This window comes from Bos indicus, chromosome 5 (assembly GCF_029378745.1).
Source record: "Bos indicus isolate NIAB-ARS_2022 breed Sahiwal x Tharparkar chromosome 5, NIAB-ARS_B.indTharparkar_mat_pri_1.0, whole genome shotgun sequence".
In the NCBI taxonomy this organism is placed as follows: Eukaryota; Metazoa; Chordata; class Mammalia; order Artiodactyla; family Bovidae; genus Bos; species Bos indicus.
This window is the reverse complement of record NC_091764.1, coordinates 103143216-103169250: the sequence shown is the minus strand read 5'-3', so window position 1 is coordinate 103169250 and position 26035 is coordinate 103143216. Positions and strand designations below refer to the sequence as shown.

At 43.7% G+C, this 26035-nt stretch overlaps 4 protein-coding genes across 5 annotated transcripts in view; 1 reads left to right on the top strand and 3 right to left on the bottom strand.

The window, feature by feature from the left end:
* Positions 1–6447, bottom strand: part of LOC109558598 (antigen WC1.1-like) — a 40291-nt gene extending 33844 nt beyond the window's left edge. Inside the window, exon 1 of the mRNA XM_070788786.1 lies at positions 6375–6447. Coding sequence (XP_070644887.1) covers positions 6375–6447 — 73 coding nt within the window. The remainder of the gene's footprint in view (positions 1–6374) is intronic.
* The window catches only part of LOC109558596 (antigen WC1.1-like), a 50529-nt gene extending 43996 nt beyond the window's left edge, over positions 1–6533 (bottom strand). For both annotated transcript variants that reach the window (XM_070788659.1, XM_070788660.1), the window contains exon 1: positions 6375–6533. The gene's annotated coding sequence lies outside the window, so the exon portion shown is untranslated. The remainder of the gene's footprint in view (positions 1–6374) is intronic.
* LOC139182962 (antigen WC1.1-like) overlaps positions 1–26035 on the top strand; it is a gene marked incomplete in the record, with an annotated part of 771738 nt that overhangs the window by 234002 nt on the left and 511701 nt on the right.
* LOC109558893 (antigen WC1.1-like) overlaps positions 19125–26035 on the bottom strand; it is a 51736-nt gene continuing 44825 nt past the window's right edge. Inside the window, 7 exon segments of the mRNA XM_019960219.2 lie at positions 19125–19411; positions 22613–22750; positions 23621–23710; positions 24098–24235; positions 24781–24813; positions 25069–25383; positions 25471–25512. Of these exon segments, the coding sequence (XP_019815778.2) occupies positions 19245–19411; positions 22613–22750; positions 23621–23710; positions 24098–24235; positions 24781–24813; positions 25069–25383; positions 25471–25512 (923 nt within the window). The 3' untranslated portion in view covers positions 19125–19244.

The window sequence follows — 26035 nt, the reverse complement described above, 5'->3', positions numbered from 1 at the left end:
GTGTCTAAGGTGGGGCACCTTCTGCTATTCGAGAGGGCGCCTGCGGCCTCCGTGGTCAGGGCTAACCTGGTGTCACGGGTTATATTGATTTTCTGCGTAAACCAAGCTACTCAGCCTCTTTTCTCCACTGAATTTTCCTACTGAGCTATCCTCATTCTATTACTCTTTACATCTCTAATTAGCATATAAATAGTTGCCTAGGCCGTCTCTCCTTCGAATACCCTGGATCAGCTGGGGCTGGACCCCGGCAGGACACTGTAAAAGCAGTCCTAAGGGGAAAGTTCATAGCAATACAGGCATACCTCAAGAAACAAGAAAAAAGTCAAATAAATAACCTAACTCTACACCTAAAGCAACTAGAAAAGGAAGAAATGAAGAAGCCCAGGGTTAGTAGAAGGAAAGAAATCTTAAAAATTAGGGCAGAAATAAATGCAAAAGAAACTAAAGAAACCATAGCAAAAATCAACAAAGCCAAAAGCTGGTTCTTTGAAAGGATAAATAAAATTGACAAACCATTAGCCAGACTCATAAGAAACAAAGGGAGAAAAATCAAATCAATAAAATTAGAAATGAAAATGGAGAGATCACAACAGACAACACAGAAATACAAAGGATCATAAGAGACTACCATCAGCAATTATATGCCAATAAAATGGACAACGTGGAAGAAATGGACAAATTCTTAGAAAAGTACAACTTTCCAAAACTGGACCAGGAAGAAATAGAAAATCTTAACAGACCCATCACAAGCACGGAAATTGAAACTGTGATCAGAAATCTTCCAGCAAATAAAAGCCCAGGTCCAGATGGCTTCACAGCTAAATTCTACGAAAAATTTAGAGAAGAGCTAACACTTATCCTACTCAAACTCTTCCAGAAAATTGCAGAGGAAGGTAAACTTCCAAACCCATTCTATGAAGCCACCATCACCCTGATCCCAAAACCTGACAAAGATGCCACAAAAAAAGAAAACTACAGGCCAATATCACTGATAAACATAGATACAAAAACCCTTAACAAAATTCTAGCAACCAGAATCCAACAACACATTAAAAAGATCATACACCATGACCAAGTGGGCTTTATCCCAGGGATGCAAGAATTCTTCAATATCTGCAAATCAATCGATGTAATACACCACAGTAACAAACTGAAAAATAAAAACCATATGATTATCTCAATAGATGCAGAGAAAGCCTTTGACAAAATTCAACATCCATTTATGATAAAAACTCTCCAGAAAGCAGGAATAGAAGGAACATACCTCAACATAATAAAAGCTATATATGACAAACCCACAGCAAACATTATCCTCAATGGTGAAAAACTGAAAGCATTTCCCCTAAAGTCAGGAACAAGAGAAGGGTGCCCACTCTCACCACTACTATTTAACATAGTTTTGGAAGTTTTGGCCACAGCAATCAGAGCAGAAAAAGAAATAAAAGGAATCCAAATTGGAAAAGAAGAAGTAAAATTCTCACTGTCTGCAGATAACATGATCCTCTACATAGAAAATCCTAAAGACTCCACCAGTAAATTACTAGAACTAATCAATGAATATAGTAAAGTTGCAGGATATAAAATCAACACACAGAAATCCCTTGCATTCCTATACACTAATAATGACAAAATAGAAAGAGAAATTAAGGAAACAATTCCATTCACCATTGCAACGAAAAGAATAAAATACTTAGGAATATACCTACCTAAAGAAACTAAAGACCTATATATAGAAAACTATAAAACACTGGTGAAAGAAATCAAAGAGGACACTAGTAGATGGAGAAATATACCATGTTCATGGATGGGATGAATCAATATAGTGAAAATGAGTATACTACCCAAAGCAATCTATAGATTCAGTGCAATCCCTATCAAGTTACCAACAGAATTCTTCACAGAATTAGAACAAATAATTTCACAATTTGTATGGAAATACAAAAAAACCTCGAATAGCCAAAGTGATCTTGAGAAAGAAGAATGGAACTGGAGGAATCAACCTACCTGACTTCAGGCTCTACTACAAAGCCACAGTCATCAAGACAGTATGGTACTGGCACAAAGACAGAAATATAGATCAATGGAACAAAACAGAAAACCCAGAGATAAATCCACGCACCTATGGACACCTTATCTTTGACAAAGGAGGCAAGAATATACAATGGATTAAAGACAATCTCTTTAACAAGTGGTGCTGGGAAAACTGGTCAACCACTTGTAAAAGAATGAAACTAGAACACTTTCTAACACCATACACAAAAATAAACTCAAAATGGATTAAAGATCTCAACATAAGACCAGAAACTATAAAACTCCTAGAGGAGAACATAGGCAAAACACTCTCCGACATACATCACAGCAGGATTCTCTATGACCCACCTCCCAGAAAACTGGAAATAAAAGCAAAAATAAACAAATGGGACCTAATTAAACTTAAAATCTTCTGCACAACAAAGGAAACTGTAAGCAAGGTGAAAAGACAGCCTTCGGAATGGGAGAAAATAATAGCAAATGAAGCAACTGACAAACAACTAATCTCAAAAATATACAAGCAACCCCTACAGCTCAATTTCAGAAAAATAAATGACCCAATCAAAAAGTGGGCCAAAGAATTAAATAGACATTTCTCCAAAGAAGACATACAGATGGCTAACAAACGCATGAAAAGATGCTCAGCATCACTCATTATCAGAGAAATACAAATCAAAATCACTATGAGGTACCATTTCACGCCAGTCAGAATGGCTGCTATCCAAAAGACTACAAGCAATAAATGCTGGAGAGGGTGTGGAGAAAAGGGAACCCTCTTACACTGTTCTTGGGAATGCAAACTAGCACAGCCACTATGGAGAACAGTGTCAGATCAGATCAGATCCGCTGGATCATAGAAAAAGCAAGAGAGTTCCAGAAAAACATCTATTTCTGCTTTATTGACTATGCCAAAGCCTTTGACTCTGTGGATCACAATAAACTGTGGAAAATTCTGAAGGAGATGGGAATACCAGACCACCTGACCTGCCTCTTGAGAAATCTGTACGCAGGTCATAAAGCAACAGTTAGAACTGGACATGGAACAACAGACTGGTTCCAAATAGGAAAAGGAGTTCATCAAGGCTGTATATTGTCACCCTGTTTATTTAACTTATATGCAGAGTACATCATGAGAAACGCTGGACTGGAAGAAACACAAGCTGGAATCAAGATTGCTAGGAGAAATATCAATAACCTCAGATATGCAGATGACACCACCCTTATGGCAGAAAGTGCAGAGGAGAACAGTGTGGAGATTCCTTAAAAAACTGAAAATAGAACTGCCTTATGATCCAGCAATCCCACTGTTGGGCATACACACTGAGGAAACCAGAATTGAAAGAGACACATGTACCCCAATGTTCATCACAGCACTGTTTATAATAGCCAGGACATGGAAGCAACCTAGATGTCCATCAGCAGATGAATGGATAAGAAAGCTGTGGTACATATACACAATGGAGTATTACTCAGCCATTAAAAAGAATACATTTGAATCAGTTCTAATGAGGTGGATGAAACTGGAGCCTATTGTACAGAGTGAAGTAAGCCAGAAAGAAAAACACCAATACAGTATACTAATGCATATATGTGGAATTTAGAAAGATGGTAACAATAACCTTGTATACGAGACAGCAAAAGAGACACTGATGTATAGAACAGTCTTGTGGACTCTGTGGGAGAGGGAGAGGGTGGGATGATTTGGGAGAATGGCATTGAAACATGAATAATATCATATATGAAACGAGTTGCCAGTCCAGGTTCGATGAACGATATTGGATGCTTGAGGCTGGTGCACTGGGACGACTCAGAGGGATGGTACGGGGAGAGAGGAGGGAGGAGGGTTCAGGATGGGGAACACATATATACCTATGGAGGATTCATGTTGATATACGGCAAAACCAATACAATATTGTAAAGTTAAAAAATAAAATAAAAAGAAAAAAAATAACAGAACTATTAAAAAAAAAAAAAAAAAAAAAACCTCCTGTAACCAGCTCAAAGTAATGGAGATCCAGGAATTACCTGATGAAGAATTCAAAATAATACTTCAAAAGATGATTAGAGTGTTACAAGATAACTCAAATATTTAATGATACCAATAAAACAATGCAAATAAAATAAGAACAATAAAGATATATAAAATATTTTTTTAAAAAAGAACTAACTAGATATTTTGAAACTGAATAATAAATGAATGGGCTTCCCAGTTGGCACTAGTGGTAAAGAAGCCACCTGCAAATGCAGGAGATGTAAGAGACTCGGGTTCAATCCCTGAGTCCAGAAGATCCCCTGGAGGAGGGCATGGCAACCCACTCCAGTGTTCTTCCCTGAAGAATCCCATGGACCGAAGAGTCTACAGTCCATAGGGTCACAAAGAGTCAGACATGACTGAGGTGACTTAGCATCCACACAATATAATGAGTAATCTTAAAAGTTCAATACAGAGATTCAACAACAGACTTGACCGAGGGAAAGAAAAAGAAAAAAGAATCAATGAGTTAGAAGAAAGATCAGTTGAAAGTATCCACGCAGAGAAGCAAAAAGAGAAAGAAAGGAATATAGAAAGCCAGTGGGAACTATGGACACCATAAAGAGGAACAATGTATGCAACGGAGTCAGGGCAGGAGAAGTGAGGGAGAAAAGAATTAAGGGCTGAGGACCTCCTGGTGGTGCAGTGGATAAGAGTCCACCTGCCAGTGCAGGGGACATCAGTTCAATCCCTGGTACAGGAAGATTCCACATGCCGCAGAGCAACTAAGCCAGTGTGCCACAGCTACTGAAACCTGTGCACCTAGAGCCTGTGGTCTACAGCAAGAGAAGCCACTGCAGTGAGAAGTCTGTGCACTGCTTACCACAACTAGAGAAGTCCTGTATGCAAGGAAGGAGACCTAGCACAGCCAAAAATAAATAATTAAAACAGAAAGGAGAAAACACAGGCTGAGAATTTCCCAAACCTAGGGAAAGATCTGGACATCTAAGTTCAAGAAGCTAATAAGTCACCCCAAAATTTCAATCCAAAGCAACCTTTTCTAAGACTCACAGAGTTAACTGTCCAAATGCTAAGACAAAGAATTCTAAAGGTCTAAAGAGAAGAAAAAATTCTGTCACCCAAGAGGACTCCCATAAGGAGATCAGCAGATTTGTCCAAGGAAACCCTGCAGACCATGAAGAAAGATTAACACATTCTACCCTCACTCAGTGGAAAGCAGATCCAGGGAGGGACAGGAGAGGGCACGAGAGAAAGTGCTCCCTACAGAGTCATAGCAGATCCTGGGAGGGGAAGTGACCGTCCCATGCCGCAGCACATCAGGAAATATCACAGGGACCGGGGCAGGGACTTGGGAACTTATACACCTGAGGCTGTGCTTCAACTGATCTCTACAGACAAAAGGTCCCCTCTCCTGGCTGCAGGCTCCTCTGCTCCACAATGAACACCTGGTGGGAACAGGTGAGGCCAGCAAGCAGAGCTTCTCATAGAGCCCAGTGCTGGGCAGACAGGGCAACAAGCAGAGGGGAGCCCAGGGGATGGGGGAGAGGAGCCAGAGAGAGGCAGGCAGGTGCACCATTATCTCTGATCTGGTCACATGCAGCGGCATGACACCCAGCCCTGTGGACACCCTGTGTGCTTCACAGACCAACGGACTCAGTCCCTGCTCAGCAGCCCTGTTCCTGTCACACAGACAGGCTGTACCACCCCTTACACACACATGTGCACACACACACACACACACATCACACACCCTCACACACTCCTCACACACTCCACAAACACACACACTCTTCACACCCTCACTCACACATTCTATTTACACACACACACACAGCTTCACATACACACACCCTCACACATTCCTCACATACTCACAGACATACTCCTCATACCCTTACAAACACACACCCTCACATACTCCTTACCTTCACACACACACACATACAGAGCCTACAGGAGCACAGACACAGGAAACACGGGGACCCAGCAGGAATGCTCACACACCAGGCACATGGAGTGTGTGGGAATAGCCCAGAGTCCCATCTGAGGTCAGTGGCTGGAACTTCCACACACTGGGAGCCATTGGGACTTCTAGAGCTCCCTGAGAACAAGGGAGACAGTGGAGGGACTCAGGCTGACCCAGGTAGGTCCAGGCCAAACCTCACTGCTCTGTAAAATCTGCCACTATGACCAGTGGACCCCCCACAGGAGACGGACCAGTGTTCACAGTCAGCGTGGCTCCTTTTTGACCAAAAATACTGAGACCATGGCTCCACAGATCCAGACACCTTTCCTTTCACCACAATGTCCACTCCCTGCTGTGGACCCAGGACAGAGGGGCAGCCCTTACCTTGACCACCCACCATGGTGCCGAGGAGGAGGACACAGAGTCCCCGCAGGGAGAGGTGTGTGCCCAGAGCCATCCTGACCCCACGTCCTCAAGATCACAGTCCCAGCTGCAGGATAAGCCTGTGAGGAGCATCAGGATGCTGACTGGGTCTATATAGACCACCCCTTACACCCTCCCTCCTGAGAGCCAATAGCAACACCTTTCACCATTTCAGCCACTATCGGAGGCTGCATCTGCCCCTTTCTGAACACCAATGAGCTTCTGAATCTTCCACATCTCCTTATATGAGCAGCACAGTCCTTTGACCTCCTGCTTCCGTGGTCCTGGGAGCCAGGTCCCATGACCGGGACTGGGATAGAAAAGATGCATCAAAAACCATGAGTGCCTTTCTCTCTCCTAATCACCCTGGTCGACATCTGCAGACTGTAAGATCTCACAGGGTCTGGGTGTGGGATCTGTTGACCCATGGAGAATATCTTTTGTACAATCAAGTAATGATTTTCCCCAGCACTGAGCTCAGGGTGGAAGCAGAGACCTACAAGAAGTTTTGAAATACAATATTTATCAGGTCAGCAGAAAATGAGGGCCAGGAGTACATGAATTCACAGGTGACTGTGGAGGCATGAAGTGAGACCCATCAAGTTGGGGGGATGAGATTGCAGGTCTTTTCCCCCTTCTCAGAATGATCTGGTGATTGGGTCCTGGAGCACGTGCCTGCTTGCTCAGTCGTGTCTGACTCTTTGCAACCCCTGCACTGTAGCTCGCCAGCCTCCTCTGTCCAACAGATTTTCCAGGCAAGAGTACTGGAGTCAGTGGCTATTTCCTTCTAAAGGGATCTTTCTGACTCTAGGATCAAAACCATGTCACCTGTGTCTCCTGCATTGGCAGGCGGGTTCCCTATAGGGACGTTCAGACATGTTAAATCTCTGTCCCTTTATTGCATTTCATTTTATGTGAAGTATCTCTTTCAGCTAGTCACCAAAAAATGTTTATGGAGAGAAAGAGATTGCTGTTAAAGGAAACAAAGAGAGGAGGAATCATCACTGAACTCTAGTCTTCCAAAATTGTAGCAGGGATCTCTAGAAGAAAGCACGGAGCTTCCCTGATGGCTCAGCAGTAAAGAATCCGCCCGCAAAGCAGGAGATGTGGGTTTGATCCCTGGGTCAGGAAGATCCCCTGGATAAGGAAATGGCAACCCACTCCAGTGTTCTTGCCTGGAGAATTCTGTGGACAGAAGGGCCTGGTGGTCCTTTCATGTCCAATGCAGTCCATCGCATTGAAGAGAGTCAGACACAACTAAGGAACTAAACAACAACAAGAAAATTACAGTTTATAAAGACTAAAGTTTTCTAAACTTCACATTTATCCCCCTCATAAGCTGAGAGTATGGTTTGATAAGATTCAGAATACATTTGTATTATAAACCATAACTACAACGATGCAAAATGTAATTTAAGGCAACAGCTCCAGACAGAAGGGGAAATAGAAAGTCTTCTTATACATGATAGCTGCATGTGATGGGGAAAGAAGGGGCAAGTGAAGCAGAGAATAGAAGGGGTTCTTGCTTCCTGGAACCATCAGTTGACCCCACCTCCTCAGTTTTGCATTTAAGAAGAAAGGTGGCGGCAAGAATGGAATCCCAGGTGGGTTGATGGGACAGATACAAGCAGAAGGGACTGATGTCCAGTATAGCCACTGATGCCTTGTTTTGTTTCCACTGATCAGAGAAGCTCTCAGATGCTTCCCAGAAAGTAATCCTGGGATGAGTATAGAACAGAGAAGGACCATAAGAGATGCAAGAGAGAGCTCCCTCATCAAAATTCAAGGTCACTAATGTGCTGCCCCCTTTCCTCATGCCCCCTCAGGCTCAAGATTCCCATGATGCAGCCCTGTGGTCCAAACAACCCCAGACTGAGGCCCCCTCATCCTGACTCTTCCTTTTCAGCACAGACGTGGAAGGAAGCATCTGTGACACACAGGCCCCAGGGTCCCCACCAGAGCTCAGAGACAGCTTCATGAGCCACACACACATGCCCACCTTAATGTCTCAGCCTGGCCAACACCCAGGGCAGCTGCTGGCCATTTAACAGCCCTGCCACATCCCACACCAGAAGGACCCTCATCCTGGCCCGCAGACACAGCTTCTCTGTCCTGTAATACCCATCCTTTCTTCTTGAGACTCAGAAGAAAAGATAATTAAACACAAGCTTTCCTCCCTCTAAGTATGTTAATATTTACCCATTATTTATACAAGATTCACTTCCTTGTCATCTGGTCCTCTCACTCTCAAGCCCAGTGACTGTACCTGAGCCCCATCTCCTATATCTGGACCTTTAACACATCAATGATAAAAACTGATTATAAATATCAAAACCAAAATTTAAAGTCAGGGGCTGGAGAAGGACCAAGATCTGCTCAGTTACTTAGAATTGATGCTCTACTCCCTCTGGGCCCAAAGTCATCATTCCTTACCCAGTTATGGACTCCACAGCATCACCAGAAACCACGGGACAGCCACCTAGAACACAGGACGTGCTTTCTGGGGTTGAGTATCCCTCCCACGGGATGACACACAGATGCATTTAGTGAACAAGGTACACACGGTCTCACTCACCTTGGGATTGAGATCTCACAGGTAAGACACTGTTGAGGGTTCCAGACTCTGTTGTAGGGAAGGAGGGGCTGGAAAGGAGGGGCTAACTCAGGGCTGGCAGGCTGTTCCCAGGCAGCACCCTCTACCCCAGAGCTGGGGGTGCAGGGTCAACATGGACCAACTCACCCTTGGAAGAAGTTACTTCTTCTGTGACACATAAGAAAATCTCAATGTCCAATCTCATTCTCATTTTGATATTTGGCAAAACTAATACAATTATGTAAAGTTAAAAAAAAAAAAAAAAGATTTGAGAAGGAAAGTTTTAGAGAGGACACTAACCCAGCTGTGTCCACAGTGAACTTGAGAGAGTGGAAGGCAGGGGTGAGGAGAACAGACTGGGGAGCCAGACTGCCTGGTCTTGACTCACAGTTTAGCTGCATGCCATGTGTGGACCTTGAACAGGGTTCTTACACTCTCTGATTAGTAAAAGGAGGGTTGTGATCATGCCTAGATTACTGAGTTTTGGTGAGGACTAGGTGAGTTGGCATTAGCATGTGATATTACAACACTAGTTCACAGTAGTACATGCGCTGATGCTGATTTGCTCAGTCATGGCCGACTCTGCAACCCCATGGACTGTAGCCCACCAGCTTCCTCTGTCCATGGAATTTTCCAGACAATAACAGTAGTACATAGTAGCAGTATTATGTACTACTGTTATCTTGCCTTCCTGATGACTCAGATGGTAAAGAATCTGCCTGCAATACAGATCTTAGTTCGATCCCTGGGTCAGGAAGATCCTCTGGAGAAGGAAATGGCAACCCACTTCAATATTCTTGCCTGGGAAATCCCATAGGCAGAGGAGCCTGGAAGGGCTACCGTCCATTGAGTCGAAAAGAGTTAGTCATTACTGAGTGACTAACACACACACACACACACACACACATACACACACACACACACACAGTAGTCGTAAAGAAGCAGAGTTAGGGCATCTCCCACCATCTCGTCGCAGGAATCCCAGGACTCTAGAACAGGAATTCAATTCTGTTACCTGGAGCCTTGGCTGTGGCTCTTGGAATTCTCTCAGGAACTATAGGCTGTGATGGTGATTGGTGACAATCAGAATTGTGAGTCTTCCACAAATCACCCCTTCTCTCTGTGCCCCATGCAACTGGTCAAGAACCTCAATCTTACCATCGGAGAGCTTTTGTGAATTAAGTTGTTTACTTAATCATTTTACTTTATAAACTCGAATGTACTTGGCAAAACATTTTGCATCTAATTCCCCTTCATATCCCCAATGCCCGGCTAATTAAAAATCCTAAATGATGTCTTTTGTGTACCTGAATGAATGAATGTCAGCCTGATATTTTATACAAATCATTTCAATCAAAAAGAAATCTTTTGAGAAATAATTTAACTTGTGAGGATGTAACAGCACAATGCAAGCTGCATCATTTGTTTTAATGATATTTCAATACTGTTAAATGGTATGAGCTATATATGGTTCACTTCAACACCTTTCTGCAATGAATGCAGTAAATTACAATAACTAGAAACAACCTCGGAGAAGGCAATGGCACCCCACTCCAGTACTCTTGGCTGGAAAATTCCATGGACGGAGGAGCCTGGTAAGCTGCAGTCCATGGGGTCTCGAAGAGTCGGACACGACTGAGCGACTTCCCTTTCACTTTTCACTTTCATGCATTGGGGAAGGAAATGGCAACCCACTCCACTGTTCTTGCCTGGAGAATCCCAGGGACGGGGGAGTCTGGTGGGCTTCCATCTATGGGGTCGCACAGAGTCGGATATGACTAAAGCGACTTAGCAGCAGCAGCAGCAGAAACAGCCTAGCCCCAGTACAAGAGCAGTGCTGAGACAGCCAGTTCTAAACACGTGTAAATGCTGCAAATTTCTTTGTATATCTGAAGATTAAAAAAGACAAGCCACAGTGCACTGACAGGTGAAGACCATGAAGCCTCCTGTTCTGGTCTTAATCAGATATGGCCAAATGGTCAGGATGTTTACGTATTTATCATTTGGCACATTTTCAATTCAAACCACACACAACTGTAACAGGAAGCAATTTTGTTATAAAAAATGTGAACAGCTTCCGTGTTGAATTAGAAGTGCAGAAGCAAAGAGCAGAAAAAATCTTGTTCTTTGACTTAGGCTAACTATTTGTCCTCATGGATTGTAAAGAAATACAACATGTAGCATTATTATTCCCAAATCACCATGAGAATATGGTGGTTTCAGAGGTTCAGTAATCTCTTTGCTAGGAAAGTTAATAATTAAACCTTCTTGCTTGAGGAAAATTTCCTCAGGACCAATCAGAGTGACTAAAATACAAAATATAAAGAGGCATACAACTCTAACAGAAAATTATTAACTGAGTTGTTATACCAAAGCATTGGAGACCTGCCCCACCACCTGTGTTCTTTGCATGGATGGGACCAAGGTTCGTAAAGACTCATTTACCAAAGACCACTTCATCACCAGGGCATGAAGGAAAGCAAGGTTATGAGCTGGTGTTGTCCAGCCCATCACCTCTGTTCAGCCCTTTATAGTCTGTACCCATCAAACAAAGAGTGTGGCACTGAATTGGCCTCATTCACTCCTCCATAGTGCAACATCAGATACCCAGAGACAAGAGCAGATCAAAGCTAAGAAATCAAAGACAAGCAGATTCTAAGTGGAGAGCATGCAGACCAAGGACCCTTCCCCACTGCTGTTGGAAACAAAGAAGCCCTCCCTCCCCAGACACCATCTGTGGGAGGAGAGACAAGAAGGTGCCTGCTTAAATATAGAAAAATCAGTCTGAGCAGGGAGCTTGAACTAGAAATGACAAAACAATTATACAATGAACCCGAGCTAAGTTGAGGGACAAATTTTAAATAGGAGAGTCTGTGCTAATGTTATGGAACTTTTCAGTCCACACAGACATCCCTTGCTAGTGCACAAGATAAAATCAGTGATAAAAAGAGTATATTACATTTATGTATATTTGAATTCTAGGGGACACATTTTTAAGCCCACTACAGAAAGAAAACTCATAAATCTTCTCGTTTTTAAATGCACAGAGTTGTCGCCTCTGTGAACTCTTTTTAATTTCTCCAGCTCAAAATTACTACTGTGTCTATTTAATCTATAAAATCTTGCCCACTGTCTTAAAAGTGGGGGCTTCTTGAGAGCAAGTATTGTGTCTTACTCTTCAATATCTCTTTAAAGTCAAGTAAAGACACATAGAAAAAGCTTAACAAATAGTGGATAAATAAAGAAATGAATGCATGAACAAATGCTGAAAATCACCCAGAGTTAATGATACTGAGCGGGAAAGGGATAGGGGAGACACAAATCTGACTAATCCCACTCGGCACAGACTGAAGTGGAGTAAGGAGTCAGAGACACACCAGACAAAGGAACCAGATAGAAAATGCCTTCTTCAAATCTCACTCTGGGGAGGGTCCAATCACATGTAATTTCTGCACAAGGCTGTAGCTCAGAAACTTTACCAAGGGAAGAAAAAACTGACAGCATTGCTATTAAGGATGTGGCATCGACAATAATACTTACCAAATAGCTGTTTTTCTAGCTCCCAGTGACTCATTCTGGACAATGAAGCATGGGTAGTGTCACATGTGTCTCTTCCAAGTGGAGACATGAAAACCCCATGTGACTCTCTAGTCTCTCTCTTTTCTGCCCCAGAAGTTGTGTGTTCCAAATGGTGCACATGCGAGCTGATGGTGCCTCACTGACCATGGTACATGTGTAGGTTGGTAATGAATGTATGTATGCATGTATGTGTTGCCTCTGAGATTTGGGGGTCAGTTGTTCCAGTAGCAGAACAGAGTCTATTCTGACAGATCCAAAGGGGAAACAAGACTTGAAAAAAAAAATCTGTCACATGAATCAGGTACTTTCCTGGATCTCCTCTTCCTTCTGTGTCTTCATCCCAAGCTACCCCCTCAGGTGGTCAGCTTGCATCCTCTGTTGGGCCTGGTTGGTTCTCAGTCACCATTTCTGATTGACCAACAACTAGATCTAAGTCCTGTTTAAGAGCACCCACCCCTGGTGCATCTCCTGTTCCCTTTACATCACTCTGTGCTGACACTCAGGCTCAGTTTCCCAAATTTGTCTCTTAGCATCTTGACCTTCATCCTTAAACAGCTCTCCTTTGCTCTGAGTTAGTCAGTTCATCATATTTTTACTTTCCACCAATCCTGTACTAATGAAAAGGCAGCATGTACTTTCTAAACCTCTTTAGTTTCTTCTTGATTTCCTGAACAAATCTGATTTCTGGATGGAGTGCTCCATGTAGTTAATTAATTTCTTCACCTTTGGGTAAGAAATAATCTTGCTGAATTTTTTCCCCCTCAACTGAAGAAAATGGCACATTCAAAGCCTATCTTCTTGTGACCATGTTACCGAAAGTATGTGTGTGAGGTCTGGCTGCTCACTGCTTAAAAGCCAGTATACAGGGCAGGTTGGTGGAAAAGAAAGTTTGCTTTATTTCATATGCCAGCAACTGGCAGGAGCAGTGGCAGCCATCTGTTCAAAGGCCAACGTTCACCCCCATGACAAGCAGGCGGTGAGAGTTTTATAGACAAAGTGGGAGGGGGGTTACATGCAGAAATAGTAGAGTCATCTTCAAATTGGTCATGAGTGGTCTGACTAGTGTCATCTTGGTTACTTTCAATTCAGTTCAGTCGCTCAGTAGTGTCCAACTCTATGTTACCCAGTGGACTACAGCACACCGGGCTTCCCTGTCCATCACCAACTCCTGGAACTTGCTCAAACTCATGTCCATCAAGCTGGTGATGCCATCCAAAACATCCACTGGTTGTTTTAGGTAGAGTTGATCTTTAGTGCCTGGGTGTACTTGTTCCCATGTCTTTGTGGTCAGTTCTCAGAATTGTGGATGCTCAAGTCCTGGGTACAGTGTGGTCATCATGTAGTTCACTGCTCCGCCTGGTGTTTTGTGTCTATAAGACAGCTCACAGGACACGGCTCAGAATATCATCTATAACCCTTGAGAAAGAACTAAAGGTCCTTGACTGTGCTTAATGACTACATTATTATTATTTAGTCTCCTCTGACTGTTTTCCTTTGTTTCCACGTTTCTCGCTTCTCCAATTAAACGTATTCTTTGACTAAAGTTTTCCACAGGCAAAAGGCAGGCAGAAGACACGGTGAGGGGGCAAGGATCATAGAGTCCTCTCTGCTTCAACCGCAGCCCTAGGGCCCCCCTCGGGATTTGGAAGGGGCTGGTGCAAGGAGAGGCTCTGAAGAACACACTTCATTAACTTTATGATTAACCCACCTCTGCTCAGAGCTGATGTAATTACCAACTGCAGAGCTATTGAGTTCTTGTGGGTGGTGATTCTTAAACCACTGCAACCTAAGGTTAGTGCCTCTGGGGTGGCACTCAGAGTTCAAAGCCTGAGTGATTGCTCACATTCAAAGTCTATGAACTGAGGCTCTATTGCACATGGAGCTTTGGTGCAGCTGAGTCCTGCCCACAGACCAGCCTCAGAACACTGGAAAATACAGCAATGTGTTCCTCCTTTAACATCAAAGACTCTGTGAACAAACCTCTTTTCCTTGTCATCGAATGCTTCCCAATCTGGGCATGCTAACCAAGGCTCCTGCAGTCTGCAGGCATTTTCTGAGGCCTTGCCAGGGCCCAGGATTGGAGTGAGGCCTGTGCCTGTGTATAAGCTCTATATTTCCCCTCTCTATAACTTTACAGATGCTCAACTAATATTTATTGAATGGCTGAATGACACTGTACTAAATATTGAAGATAAATTGTCTTAAGTATAAAGAAATGTTTCTGAGAACATCATTTAGATAATATTTTTTTAAGGCAAATGTTTCTGACAATTACCAAGGCAAAATTTCATTTTCAAAAATAAGCAGCTATCACCAACAAATATGTCACAACGAACGCTGCAAATTTCTATCTCTAAGGATACACAAGACAAACCACAAAGTATCTACATGTGGCTTCTTAATAAGTCTTAATCAAACCCAACTGAGGAGACAGGATATTCATATGATTTATCATTGGCAGTTATTTCATTAAAACCACACAGCAATATCACAGGAAGAAAATTTGCAATTAAAAAAGTACAGCTGCACCATCGATATGACATACGGAAACAGATGAGGTGCCCAAAGACTTCTTTGGCTTAAAATAACAGACAGCTTAATTAGTCTTTCACTTCTCGAAGGAGAGTCCTCTTTGGCTGATCTTGAAAGATGATGTGGAGACCAGGACAACTCAACTGTTCTGCACAACAGTTAGAACTGTGAATTGATAATTTTGGATACTGTTGCTCTTTGAGTCCCTTCTTGTCACTTTTTCTGAATCTACTGTAGGTTTTTACATTTTTGTTACCACATGGCTCACATAAAACCTCTTAGTGGGACAACAGTAAATACTACACTGATAACAAATTAATTCCAATGACATGCAAAAGTTCTACCTTTTTATCCCCTTCTACGCATTTTGTTTTGGATGTCACAATTTACCTCTCTCTATATTGTATATCCACTAAAAAAATATTTTTCTCTATAGCTATTTTAATACTTTCTTTAGACTAAACCTACCTGATTAGCACACTACCATATTACAGTGTCAGAGTATGCTGAATTGGATTCAGTATTTAAAAGTCTGTTGTATATTTTCACTTCTTTCATATAAAAATTAACATCCTTCATTTAGTTTGAGGAACTCCCGTCAGCAATCTTGTAAGACAAGCCTAATGTTGTTGAATCCCCTCAACTGTTGTTCGTTTGGGAAAGTCTTTATATCGTCTTCATTTATGAAAAACAACCTTCCTGAGAAAAGTATTCTTGGGTGGTAGGCTTTTTTTTTTTTTTTTTTTGCATAAGTTTGAATATATTATCTTCTCTCTCCTGATATTTTTAATTTCTTTTTTGTGAGCATTTACTTTTCTCTTGCTGCTTATAAAATTCTCTCTTCTTCTTGATTACAAGCAATGTTTCTTGGGGATGATCATTTTGAATGAACTCTGAGGAGTGACCTATTAGCTACATGAACTTGGATGTCTAAATCTCATCAGATTTGGGACTTATCTGGTATTATTTCTTTAAGTACAATCTGTGTCCCTCTCTCCCTCTCTTCTCCTTCTGGGACTCCAAGAATGTGCAGGTTGTTTCTGTGAATGTTACCCTAGAGTTCACACAGGTTCTTTCACACTTTTTCATTCCTCTTTTTCTTTGTTCCCTGGCTGGGTAATCTCCATGGTCCCGCCTTCTAAGTTACAGTCTTTTGCTGTTGTTGATGCTCTAGGTAGCATTTTTCATTTTGTTGCATTCCATTCATTGTAGTCTTAAGCAACTGATCCAACAAGTCCATCCTAAAGGAAATCAGTCCTCAATATTCATTGGAAGGACTGATGCTGAAGCTGAAACTCCAATATTTTGACAACCTGATGTGAAGAACTGACTCATTAGGAAAGACCCTAATGCTTGGAAAGATTGAGGGCAGGAGGAGAAGGGGACGACAGGGGATGAAACAGTTGGATGATGGCATCATCGACTCAATGAACATGAGTTTGGGCAAGCTCTAGGAGTTGGTGATGGAGAGGGAAGCCTGGCGTGCTGCGGTCCATGTGGTCACAAAGAGTCGGACACGACTGAACCACTGAACTGAACTGAATCTTAAGCAACTGAATCTCTGTTTGGTTCATTTTTCTGTTTTGTTCCTTCTGTTATTCTCTCTGCCTCAATGCAAAGCTTGAGGGATCTCAGTTCCCCTACTGGGACTGAATCCAAACAACAGCAGTGAATGCATCTAATCCTAACCACTAAACCATCAGCAAACTCCCTGTTTACTTCCTTTTTTATGATTTCTATCTCTGTTAAAAAATCTGAATTTATTCTGTGAAGTAACACCTTAGCTCAAAAATTACTGAGCCCTAGCTCAATAATTACTGAGCCTGAGCTCTAGGACCCGAAAATCACAAAAGGAGGTGATGCTGCAACCCCTGAAGCCTGGGTGCCTAGAACCTGTTCACAACAAGAGAAGCCCATGCATAGAGAAACCTGCTGCCCACAAAGAAGAGTAGTGCCTGCTTGCTGCATTTGGAGAAAGCCCATGTGCAGCAACAAAGACTCATGCAACCAAAAATTGAAAACAGTAATAATGATGATGAGAAATTTTTTTAAATCTTATTTTATTCATATATAGTCTTCCTGAATTTCATTGTTTATCTGTGTTTTCTTGGAGTTCACTGAGCTTCTTCGTGTGTGTGCCTTATTTCATCATATGTCATCTATTTCATCACTTCCCAAGTGAATAGCCATGTGAGCTGCCCTGGAAGAAGCCCTGGGCATCTTCCCATCCCCAAGCATAGCCTAGAACTATGAAGACTGCAAGCATGAGTGTAGGTTGGAGTCCTAGAAACCATCCAGAGTCATCAACCAAGTAACTGGGTGGGTCCAGCTCACAACCAGGCCAGCACTCTCAGGTTTTATATTAGTTCAGCAGCTTCTCCACATGGCCACAATGGAATTGGCCAGGGGTGGGGGTGGGGAGCAGGGGGTGTTGCAGGAGTAGTGTTGTGTAAACGTAATCTTTACTTTGTCACTTCTTCATGCCATCTCTCTCTACACTGAGGAATCACAGCAGGATCACAATTACATTTTCAGTTCAGTTCAGTTCACTCAGTCGTGTCCCACTCTTTGTGACCCCATGAATCACAGCACGCCAGGCCTCCCTGTCCATCACCAACTCCCACTGTTCACCCAAACTCATGTCCATCGAGTCGGTGATGTCATCAAGCCATCTCATCCTCTTTTTTCCCCTTCTCCTCCTGCCCCCAATCATTCCCAGCATCAGGGACTTTTCCAATGAGTCAAATCTTCACGTGAAGTGGCCAAAATATTGGAGTTTCAGCTTCAGCATCAGTCCCTCCAATGAACACCCAGGACTGATCTCCTTTAGGGGGGACTAGCTGAATCTCCTTGCAGTCCAAGGGACTCTCAAGAGTCTTCTCCAACACCACAGTTCAAAAGCATCAATTCTTCAGCACTCAGCTTTCTTCACAGTCCAACTCTCACATCCATACATGACCACTGGAAAAACCTTGGCCTTGACTAGACAGACCTTTGTTGGCAAAGTAATATCTCTGCTTTTGAATATGCTATCTAGTTTGGCCATAACCTTCCTTCCAAGGAATAAGCATCTTTTAATTTCATGGCTGTAATCACCATCTGCAGTGATTTTGGAGCCAAAAAAAATAAAGTCTGACACTGCTTAGGCAATCTTGAAACATCTGAAACACAGACGTTTTCAAAGAATCCCCTTGGTCTGAAATTTTTCCTCTAAGAGATCAGTCATTTCAGATGCCTCCATCCATATCTCTGAAATATAAATAGCCAAATGTTCCTGATCTTTCCATATACATCCATTTTTCTGGATCCCCTCTGCCTAGGTCTCCACTTTCTTGCCCTCTTGTCCCATCTGAATACAGGGTGTGGGTGAGCACCAATTTGCCTTCCATCAACTTGAAGACATATATGAACTGATATAATTCACTTAGAAGGAGAGATCCTTGAAGAGAGAAGAAATAGCAGCATCCTAAACAAATAGTAAGAAGAGATGGAGAAGAAAGAATGGATTTATAAGGATTGGATAATCAAACAGACATGGGATACGAGCAAAGAGGTGTCTGTATCCACTAAAGGAATAAATGAGAGATGAAAAAGGAAGAGGTAGTTATGTTCAGTTAGATTTTTAATTGGCCTGTGAATATTGAGGCAGGATAAGGAAAGCTGTATCCATTCTCTTCCACCAGCCAACCTTCCACTTTGAAACTCACACCCAGGTTGGTGTCCAAGAACAAGTTACAAACTGGTGATGTGACATCTCAGAGGTGTTTAGAACTGGTTTTTTTTTTTTTTTTCCCCATGAGTTCATCTTGTTAGGAAGGAGTGTAAGAATGTAGACCAAGTTTACATCCTTTTCGAAATAAGAGTGACCTGGAGCACTTGTAAGCATGCTCTCATTAGCCTCTAAGACAGATGAGAAAGCAGGTCAGCTCACTCACTTGCATTTCCTTCGAGAAAGATGGCATTTGAGGACCAATCCTCTAAAAGCGTTTGACATGGAGCTTGCTAAGTTAACAGCACAGCAAGAAGTTAATTTATTTAGAATATTTCATTTTGAGCAATTTTCATATGGCACAATTACAGGTCAGCACTACTCTATTGAAATACAGGCAATTAGAATATCTGAGGCTTCATCTCCTAGTTAATACAGCATCACAGAAAGTCACTGGGGATGTTCCCAGGGCACTGAGTTCAACATCATCGTACCCAGCATCCTCGTTCTTCCCCTGGAAAAGCCAGAGGCTCTCTTCTCCTTCCCCAGGATCAGCTGCCTCTCTGGAGAAGTTCAAATAAGAGCCTGAAGTAGAAAAGAGAAGTTTGATTAGAACTGAGACATGAGGATGGGACAGAACCCTCTGGTGGAAGGGAGTCAAGCAAGTGCTTATGACAAAGCATCCCTGGGACCCAGGTGTGGGGAGGGAGGCTCAGGCTATTTCACATGAGTTCCAGTGAGGATGGATCCCAGCTGTCCTCTCAGATCCAGTTCATGTGGTCTCCTGGGCTTCAGTGCATGGGGAAATCCTGCATCACAGGAGACCCATGCTCAGGAGCTCTGGGAGACCTTCTTCCAGGCAACACAATACCAAGGAGATGCCCAGCAACGATAAGAATCATAAAAAGGAATTTAAATGTTCTCCTTTCACAGGTGATAGATGCAAATTCACAATAAGAGGGAGACTGGAGACAGGAAAAATCTGAATTCCTCACTCACAACCCAAGTCTGCTCTTAGTTGACTTGACTCCTGTCCCCAAATGTCCACAAATAGTATCACAGGTACACCCACAGATATCTCCTCCCCAGAAACTACACAGGCCCTCAGATGGAGAAATACTCTTTTCTAGAGAATGAGGGTCTTCTTGCAGCTACTGAAATATCAGTTTATTGTGATACACACAGTCAAAGGCTTTGGCATAGTTAATAAAGCAGAAATAGATGTTTCTCTGGAACTCTCTTGCTTTTTCGATGATCCAGCGAATTTTGGCAATTTGATCTCTGGTTCCTCTGCCTTTTCTAAGTCCAGCTTGAACATCTAGAATTTCATGGTTCATGTCCTGTTGAAGCCTGGCTTGGAGAATTTTGAGCATTACTTTCCTAGCGTGTGAGATGAGTGCAATTGTGTGGTAGTTTGAACATTCTTTGGCATTGCCTTTGTTTGGGATTGGAATGAAAACCAACCTTTTCCAGTCCTGTGGCCACTGCTAAGTTTTCCAAATTTACTGGCATATTGAGTGCAGCACTCTCACAGCATCATCTTTTAGGATTTGAAAGAGCTCAACTGGTGTTCCATCACCTCCATTAGCTTTGTTCAGAGTGATGCTTCCTAAGGCCCACTTGACTTCACATTCCAGGATATCTGGCTCTAGGTGAGTGATCACACCATTGTGATTATCTGGGTCATAAGGTTTTTTTTGTATAGTTCTTCTGTGTGTTCTTGCCACCTCTTCTTAATATCTTCTGCTTCTGTTAGGTCCATAACATTTCTGTCCTTTATTGTACCCATCTTTGCATGAAATATTCCCTTTGTATCTTTAATTTTCTTGACCAGATCTCTAGTCTTTCCCATTCCATTGTTTTCCTATGTTTCTTTGCATTGATCAGTGAGGAAGGCTTTCTTATCTCTCCTTGCTATTCTTTGGAATCAAATGGAGATATCTTTCCTTTTCTCCTTTGGTTTCACTTGTCATCTTTTTTCAGCTATTTGTAAGGCCTCCTCAGACAACCATTTTGCCTTTTTACATTTCTTTTTCTTTGGATGGTCTTGATCCCTGCCTCCTGTACAATGTCACAAACTTCCATCCATAATTCATCAGGCACTCTGCCTATCAGACATAATCCCCTGAATCTATTTGTCACTTCTACTGTGTAATCATAAGGAATTTGATTTAGGTCATACCTGAATAGTCTAGTGGGTTTCTCTACTTTCTTCAATTTAAGTCTGAATTTGGCAATAAGGAGTTCATGATCTGAGCCACAGTCAGCTCCCGGTCTTATTTTGCTGACAGTACAGAGCATCTCCATCTTTGACTGCAAAGAATATAATTAATCTGATTTCAGTACTGACCATCTGATGATGTCCACGTGTAGAGTTCTCTCTTGTGTTGTTGGAAGAGGGTGTTTGTTATGACCAGTTCATTCTCTTGGCAAAACTCTATTAGCCTTTGCCTTGCCTCATTTTGTACTCCAAGGCCAAATTTGGCTGTTACTCCAGGTATCTCTTGACTTCCTACTTTTGCATTCCAGTCCCTTATAATCAAAAGGACATCTTTTTTAGGTGATAGTTCTAAAAGGTCATGTAGGTCTTCATAGAATGGCAACTTCAGCTTCTTCAGCATTACTGATTTGGCATAGACCTGGATTACTGTGATATTGAATGGTTTGCCTTCATGTATGTGACAGTGAAAAGATATTATTAAAACACTTGTTCCATCTTTGAATTTGGTTTAGTTCAGATCCGTCACTCACTCATGCCTGACTCTCTGTGATCCCATGGACTGCAGCATGCCAGGCTTCCCTGTCTATCACCAACACCCAGAGCTTGCTCAAACTCATATCCATCGAGTCGGTGATGCCATCCAACCACTTCATCCTCTGTCATCTCCCTCTCCTCCTGCCTTCTATCTTTCCCAGCATCAGGGTCTTTTCAAAAGAGTCAGTTCTTCGCATCAGGTGGCCAAGGTATTGGAGCTTCTACTTCGGCTCAGTCCTACCAATGAATATTCAAGATTGAATTCCTTTAAATTGTCTGGGTTGATCTCCTTGCCATCCAAGGGTCTCTGAAGAGTCTTCTCCAACACTACAGTTCAAAAGCATCAATTCTTAAGCGCTTAGCTTTCTTTTATTGCTGCTACTGCTAAGTCACTTCACTCGTGTCCGACTCTGTGTGACCCCATCGACGACAGCCCACCAGGCTCCCCAGTCCCTGGGATTCTCCAGGCAAGAACACTGGAGTGGGTTGCCATTTCCTTCTCCAATGCATCAAAGTGAAAAGTGAAAGTAAAGTCACTAAGTCATGTCTGACTCTTAGCGACCCCATGGACTGCAGCCTACCAGTCTCCTACATCCATGGGATTTTCCAGGCAAGAGTACTGGAGTGGGGTATGCTCAATTAATCGATAAGTTTCTCTTTCGGCCATGACACATGCTTGTGGGATCTTAGTTCCTTGACCAGGGTTGAACCTAGGCCCTAGCAGTGAAAGTGCAGAATCCTAACCTCTGGACCACCAGGAAATTCCGTAATCTATAAACCTTTATGCAAGTATATCACATACAAAGTGATAAGTTTATGTCACATTATGGAGACATAAATGCCAAAAGCAGAGTGATTCTCACTCCTTGCAAGGAGTCTGACAGCATTAAATATGGCATATGGTCAAGATGATGGTATCAAATATATGAGATTACTTATATTTTGGATCTCTAGAGAGGCTGGGCATTGAGGAGCACAAATTCACTCTTTTTAGATAGAAAGATTGCAAGAGATCAACTGACCCCACTCACCTGTCTGAGAGGACCTCACCCCATCCTCCTTCTCTGGGGGCACTTCCTCCTCATTCCCCTGAGAGGCAGAAGGAGTTCCAGGCACTGGTACTTCTTCAGCATCATCGTAATTTTCAGCAGGGACATCAGTCCTCTGATCTGGGGGTTCCAAGAACAGACAAGGGAGTGGATGAAACCACAGTAAGTGAGATGGTCTGGGAAATACCTAAGATACCTTCTGACCCAGAGTTTCTGAGTTTTTGAATAGAGGCACCAGTCACTCCTTGTTTCAAAAGACTTTTTTCTCTAAGACCATGTTTCATTTTGATGTATCCGTAAGCCAAAACATGATTTTACATATCTCAATATTTTCTAGTGCAAACTACATATCTCAAAGCAACTCTTCCACCACTGAGCATTGCTAAAGTACTTTGAAAAATTGTGCTTTATGGATGTTATTTTTTTAAAACATTGTGTGCCTGTGGTGATTCTGGACACAGAGAGACCAGCCCCGACATGAGACATCACAGAACAGCCAGAGAAGGAGAAGGACTAACCCCATCTGGACACAAGGGATGCCTCTGGTCCATCAAAGGAAAGCCATTCTCCTTAAATCTCCTCTCTATGAGGGAAACTGTCCTCCCCAGACCCAGCCGAGGCAGGTCCACCTCTATTTCCTGGACTGGATCTGTAGTCACTGTTGTCCTCACCATCCCTGGTGTAATACGGCAGTTTAGTCAGTGAGAAATCTGACGGGAAGCCTCATGTGGAGACAAACATCACACAACACACAGAATTTTTCCTCCCCACACCCACGGGACGTGTGTTAAGGCTGAGAAGGGACAGGCCTGGCTTCTGCAGTGTAGACAGGCTGGGAGGTCACAGGGCTCTGAGAGGCCATCCTGCCTCTTTGGAGGAGCCATCTCTGTGAGCCTGGGGCACACATGGGGTCTGCAGATGCTGAGAAGATATGCACAGCCAGTGGGTGGTGACAACCAGAGATCCCAGGAGGGCAGACAGGACACTCACCTGGGCTGCCCAGACCTTCCTTCTGGGTCAGAAGGTAATCGAGCTCCTCATACACAGCTTCAGCAAGAGCATCTTCATAGCTGGATAAGGCTGAGAGATCCCCCAGCAGGTCAGAGAAGCTTTCCCAGATACCCTGATCCAGCCAGCCCACCTTCATCTCCCTGGTGCTCACATGGGGGCTGCCAGGACCTCAGCATCATCTCCTACCCCATGCATCATGTCAGCACCTTCTCCCCTCGTCTGACCCTGTTTACAGCTCAGCACCAACTCTGTCTGGTCTCACAGGACAGGCCATGACTTATGAGAGTTCACACCCCAGTCCTAAGAACCTCTTTCTACTCAGCCCTTAGAGCTCAGCACGGAGCACATGGAGTCTGCAACTCAGAACAGTACTTGGCCCAGGTTCCCCTCTTCATACCTGCCCCATCTCCTGCCTCCACACACTCTCCCTGGTCCCCAGTTCCCCCTGCAGCCCACCTCTGCGCTCTGCTCTCCATCTGAGCAGCTGAGTCATCAGGATGACGAGGACCAGGAAGAGAAGGGCCCCCAGGATAAGGCAGAGGATCCCAGGCAGGGAGAAGATGCCAGGGAGAGAATTTGAGGTTGTTCTGGTCCCTAAGGAGAACAGGAAAAAGGGCTGGAGATAGTCTTGGGCACAGAGATATCTCTGTATCAGCATGTTCAGGAGCTCCGGACAATGGTGTCTCAGCCTCAGACAGTGTCAGGGTTCCCCTAGGTCTCGTCCTGAGACAAGTCAACTCCACCCTAGCCAGTGTGGCCCCGAGGCAGAGATGGGGATTGTCAGGGAGCTGCCCTGCTGAGACAGCCTCTGAGGACCCAGCTCATCCCTTCTCCTTGGGCTTCAGGAGACAGAGCATCAAACAGTCCAGGGACCTGCACCTCTGTGATGAGGAGAAACACTCAAGGCAGGGTGGGAGATCTTAGATTCTACAACATGGAAGCCAGACTTCTTGGACCCCGGGCATGAGAATATTTGACCCTGGACATCAAGGCAGGGGATTTCCCCAGTATAATGCCCTGGCTGCTCCCCAACAGCCATGGCTCCTCAGACTCTTTCCTCTTCTGAGTTGTCAGAGGGCCCACAGAATAGGTGCCCAGTATTTGAGTATTCTCTCCTGCCTGTGGATGGATCACAGTACCTGCTGTAGTCGTGGGCACTGTTGTCCTTACACCTAAAGAGAAAAACAGTAGTGTGGGGAAGAAGAATTGGCCAGAAAGCAGGGCAAACCCATTTTTCCCTCCTGAGCCTGAAATCAGACCTCAGTCTCCACAACACCAGTGTCTCGTCCTCCCAGCTTCCCCGTCCTAGATCAGAGCCCCAGGACCTGGACACTGTCTAAATACAAACTCCCCACCACGCCTGGCCCAGCCCAGTGCCCCCGCAGTGCCCCAGCTCACCCAGGGTGGACCCCGAGTCCCTCACTCACCAGAGCACCTCACACCAGCATCCTCCTCGTGCTTGCAGTCACTCTGCCCCCAGGGCTCTGCAGCACAGTCCCACAGGGAAGACTCCCGGCCCCCACACCGCACCTCGTCTAGCCAGATGCTCCCATTTCCAGGGCCAAATGCTGCAGACTGCACGGCTTCTAGGGCCTGGCCACAGCCCAGCTGCTGACACACCACCTCAGCCTCTGCCAGGCTCCAGGAGTCATCGCACACGGTGCCCCAGGAGCCGCTGTTCCAGACCTCCACCCGCCCTGAGCACTTGCTGTCTCCTCCCCTGAGCCGGAGCCTCTCTCTGTCTGAAAAGGCAGCAGCCCCTCCTGTGACTCCCCTGGTGGGAGGAAGGAGCCCCTGGGAGCCACAGGGGAGGTGGCAGGCTGACGTACCTGTGCAGGGTGCAGCAGTTGGACAGCTCTTGGGTCTTCTTCCTGCACACAACAGGAAAACAGTGGATCAGGAATAGCTGAGGGTGTTCCTGTCCCCACATAAGATTATCTAAGGTCCATGGCTCAGTGCAAATGACATGTGAAAACACAGGCTCATTATCTCCTGGGATGAAACATTCACTGCATCTGATCACCAGCTGAAATTACTTTAAATATTTACTTGTTTATCAGTCTTCACACCCCACAGCAAATATAAACATAGACATCTACGAATGTACACACACCCCTCTGAATGAAAGTTCCATTAGAAGAAGGACCTTGTATATCTTATATGTGCCATGTTTCTGCTATTAGGAGAGTGCCTGCACATTGTATGCACTCATTCAACAAATATCTATGGAAAACCATTTCGAAATACCTAGATAGCGGCTTGATAAACATTTATTAAATGAATGAATAGACAAATAAAATTCAGTGAAATAAAATTTCTTTTTTTAAATTCATACTAATCAGTGAAATAGTAAACCAAATATAAATTAATGGTAACAGTCTATGATAATAGTTC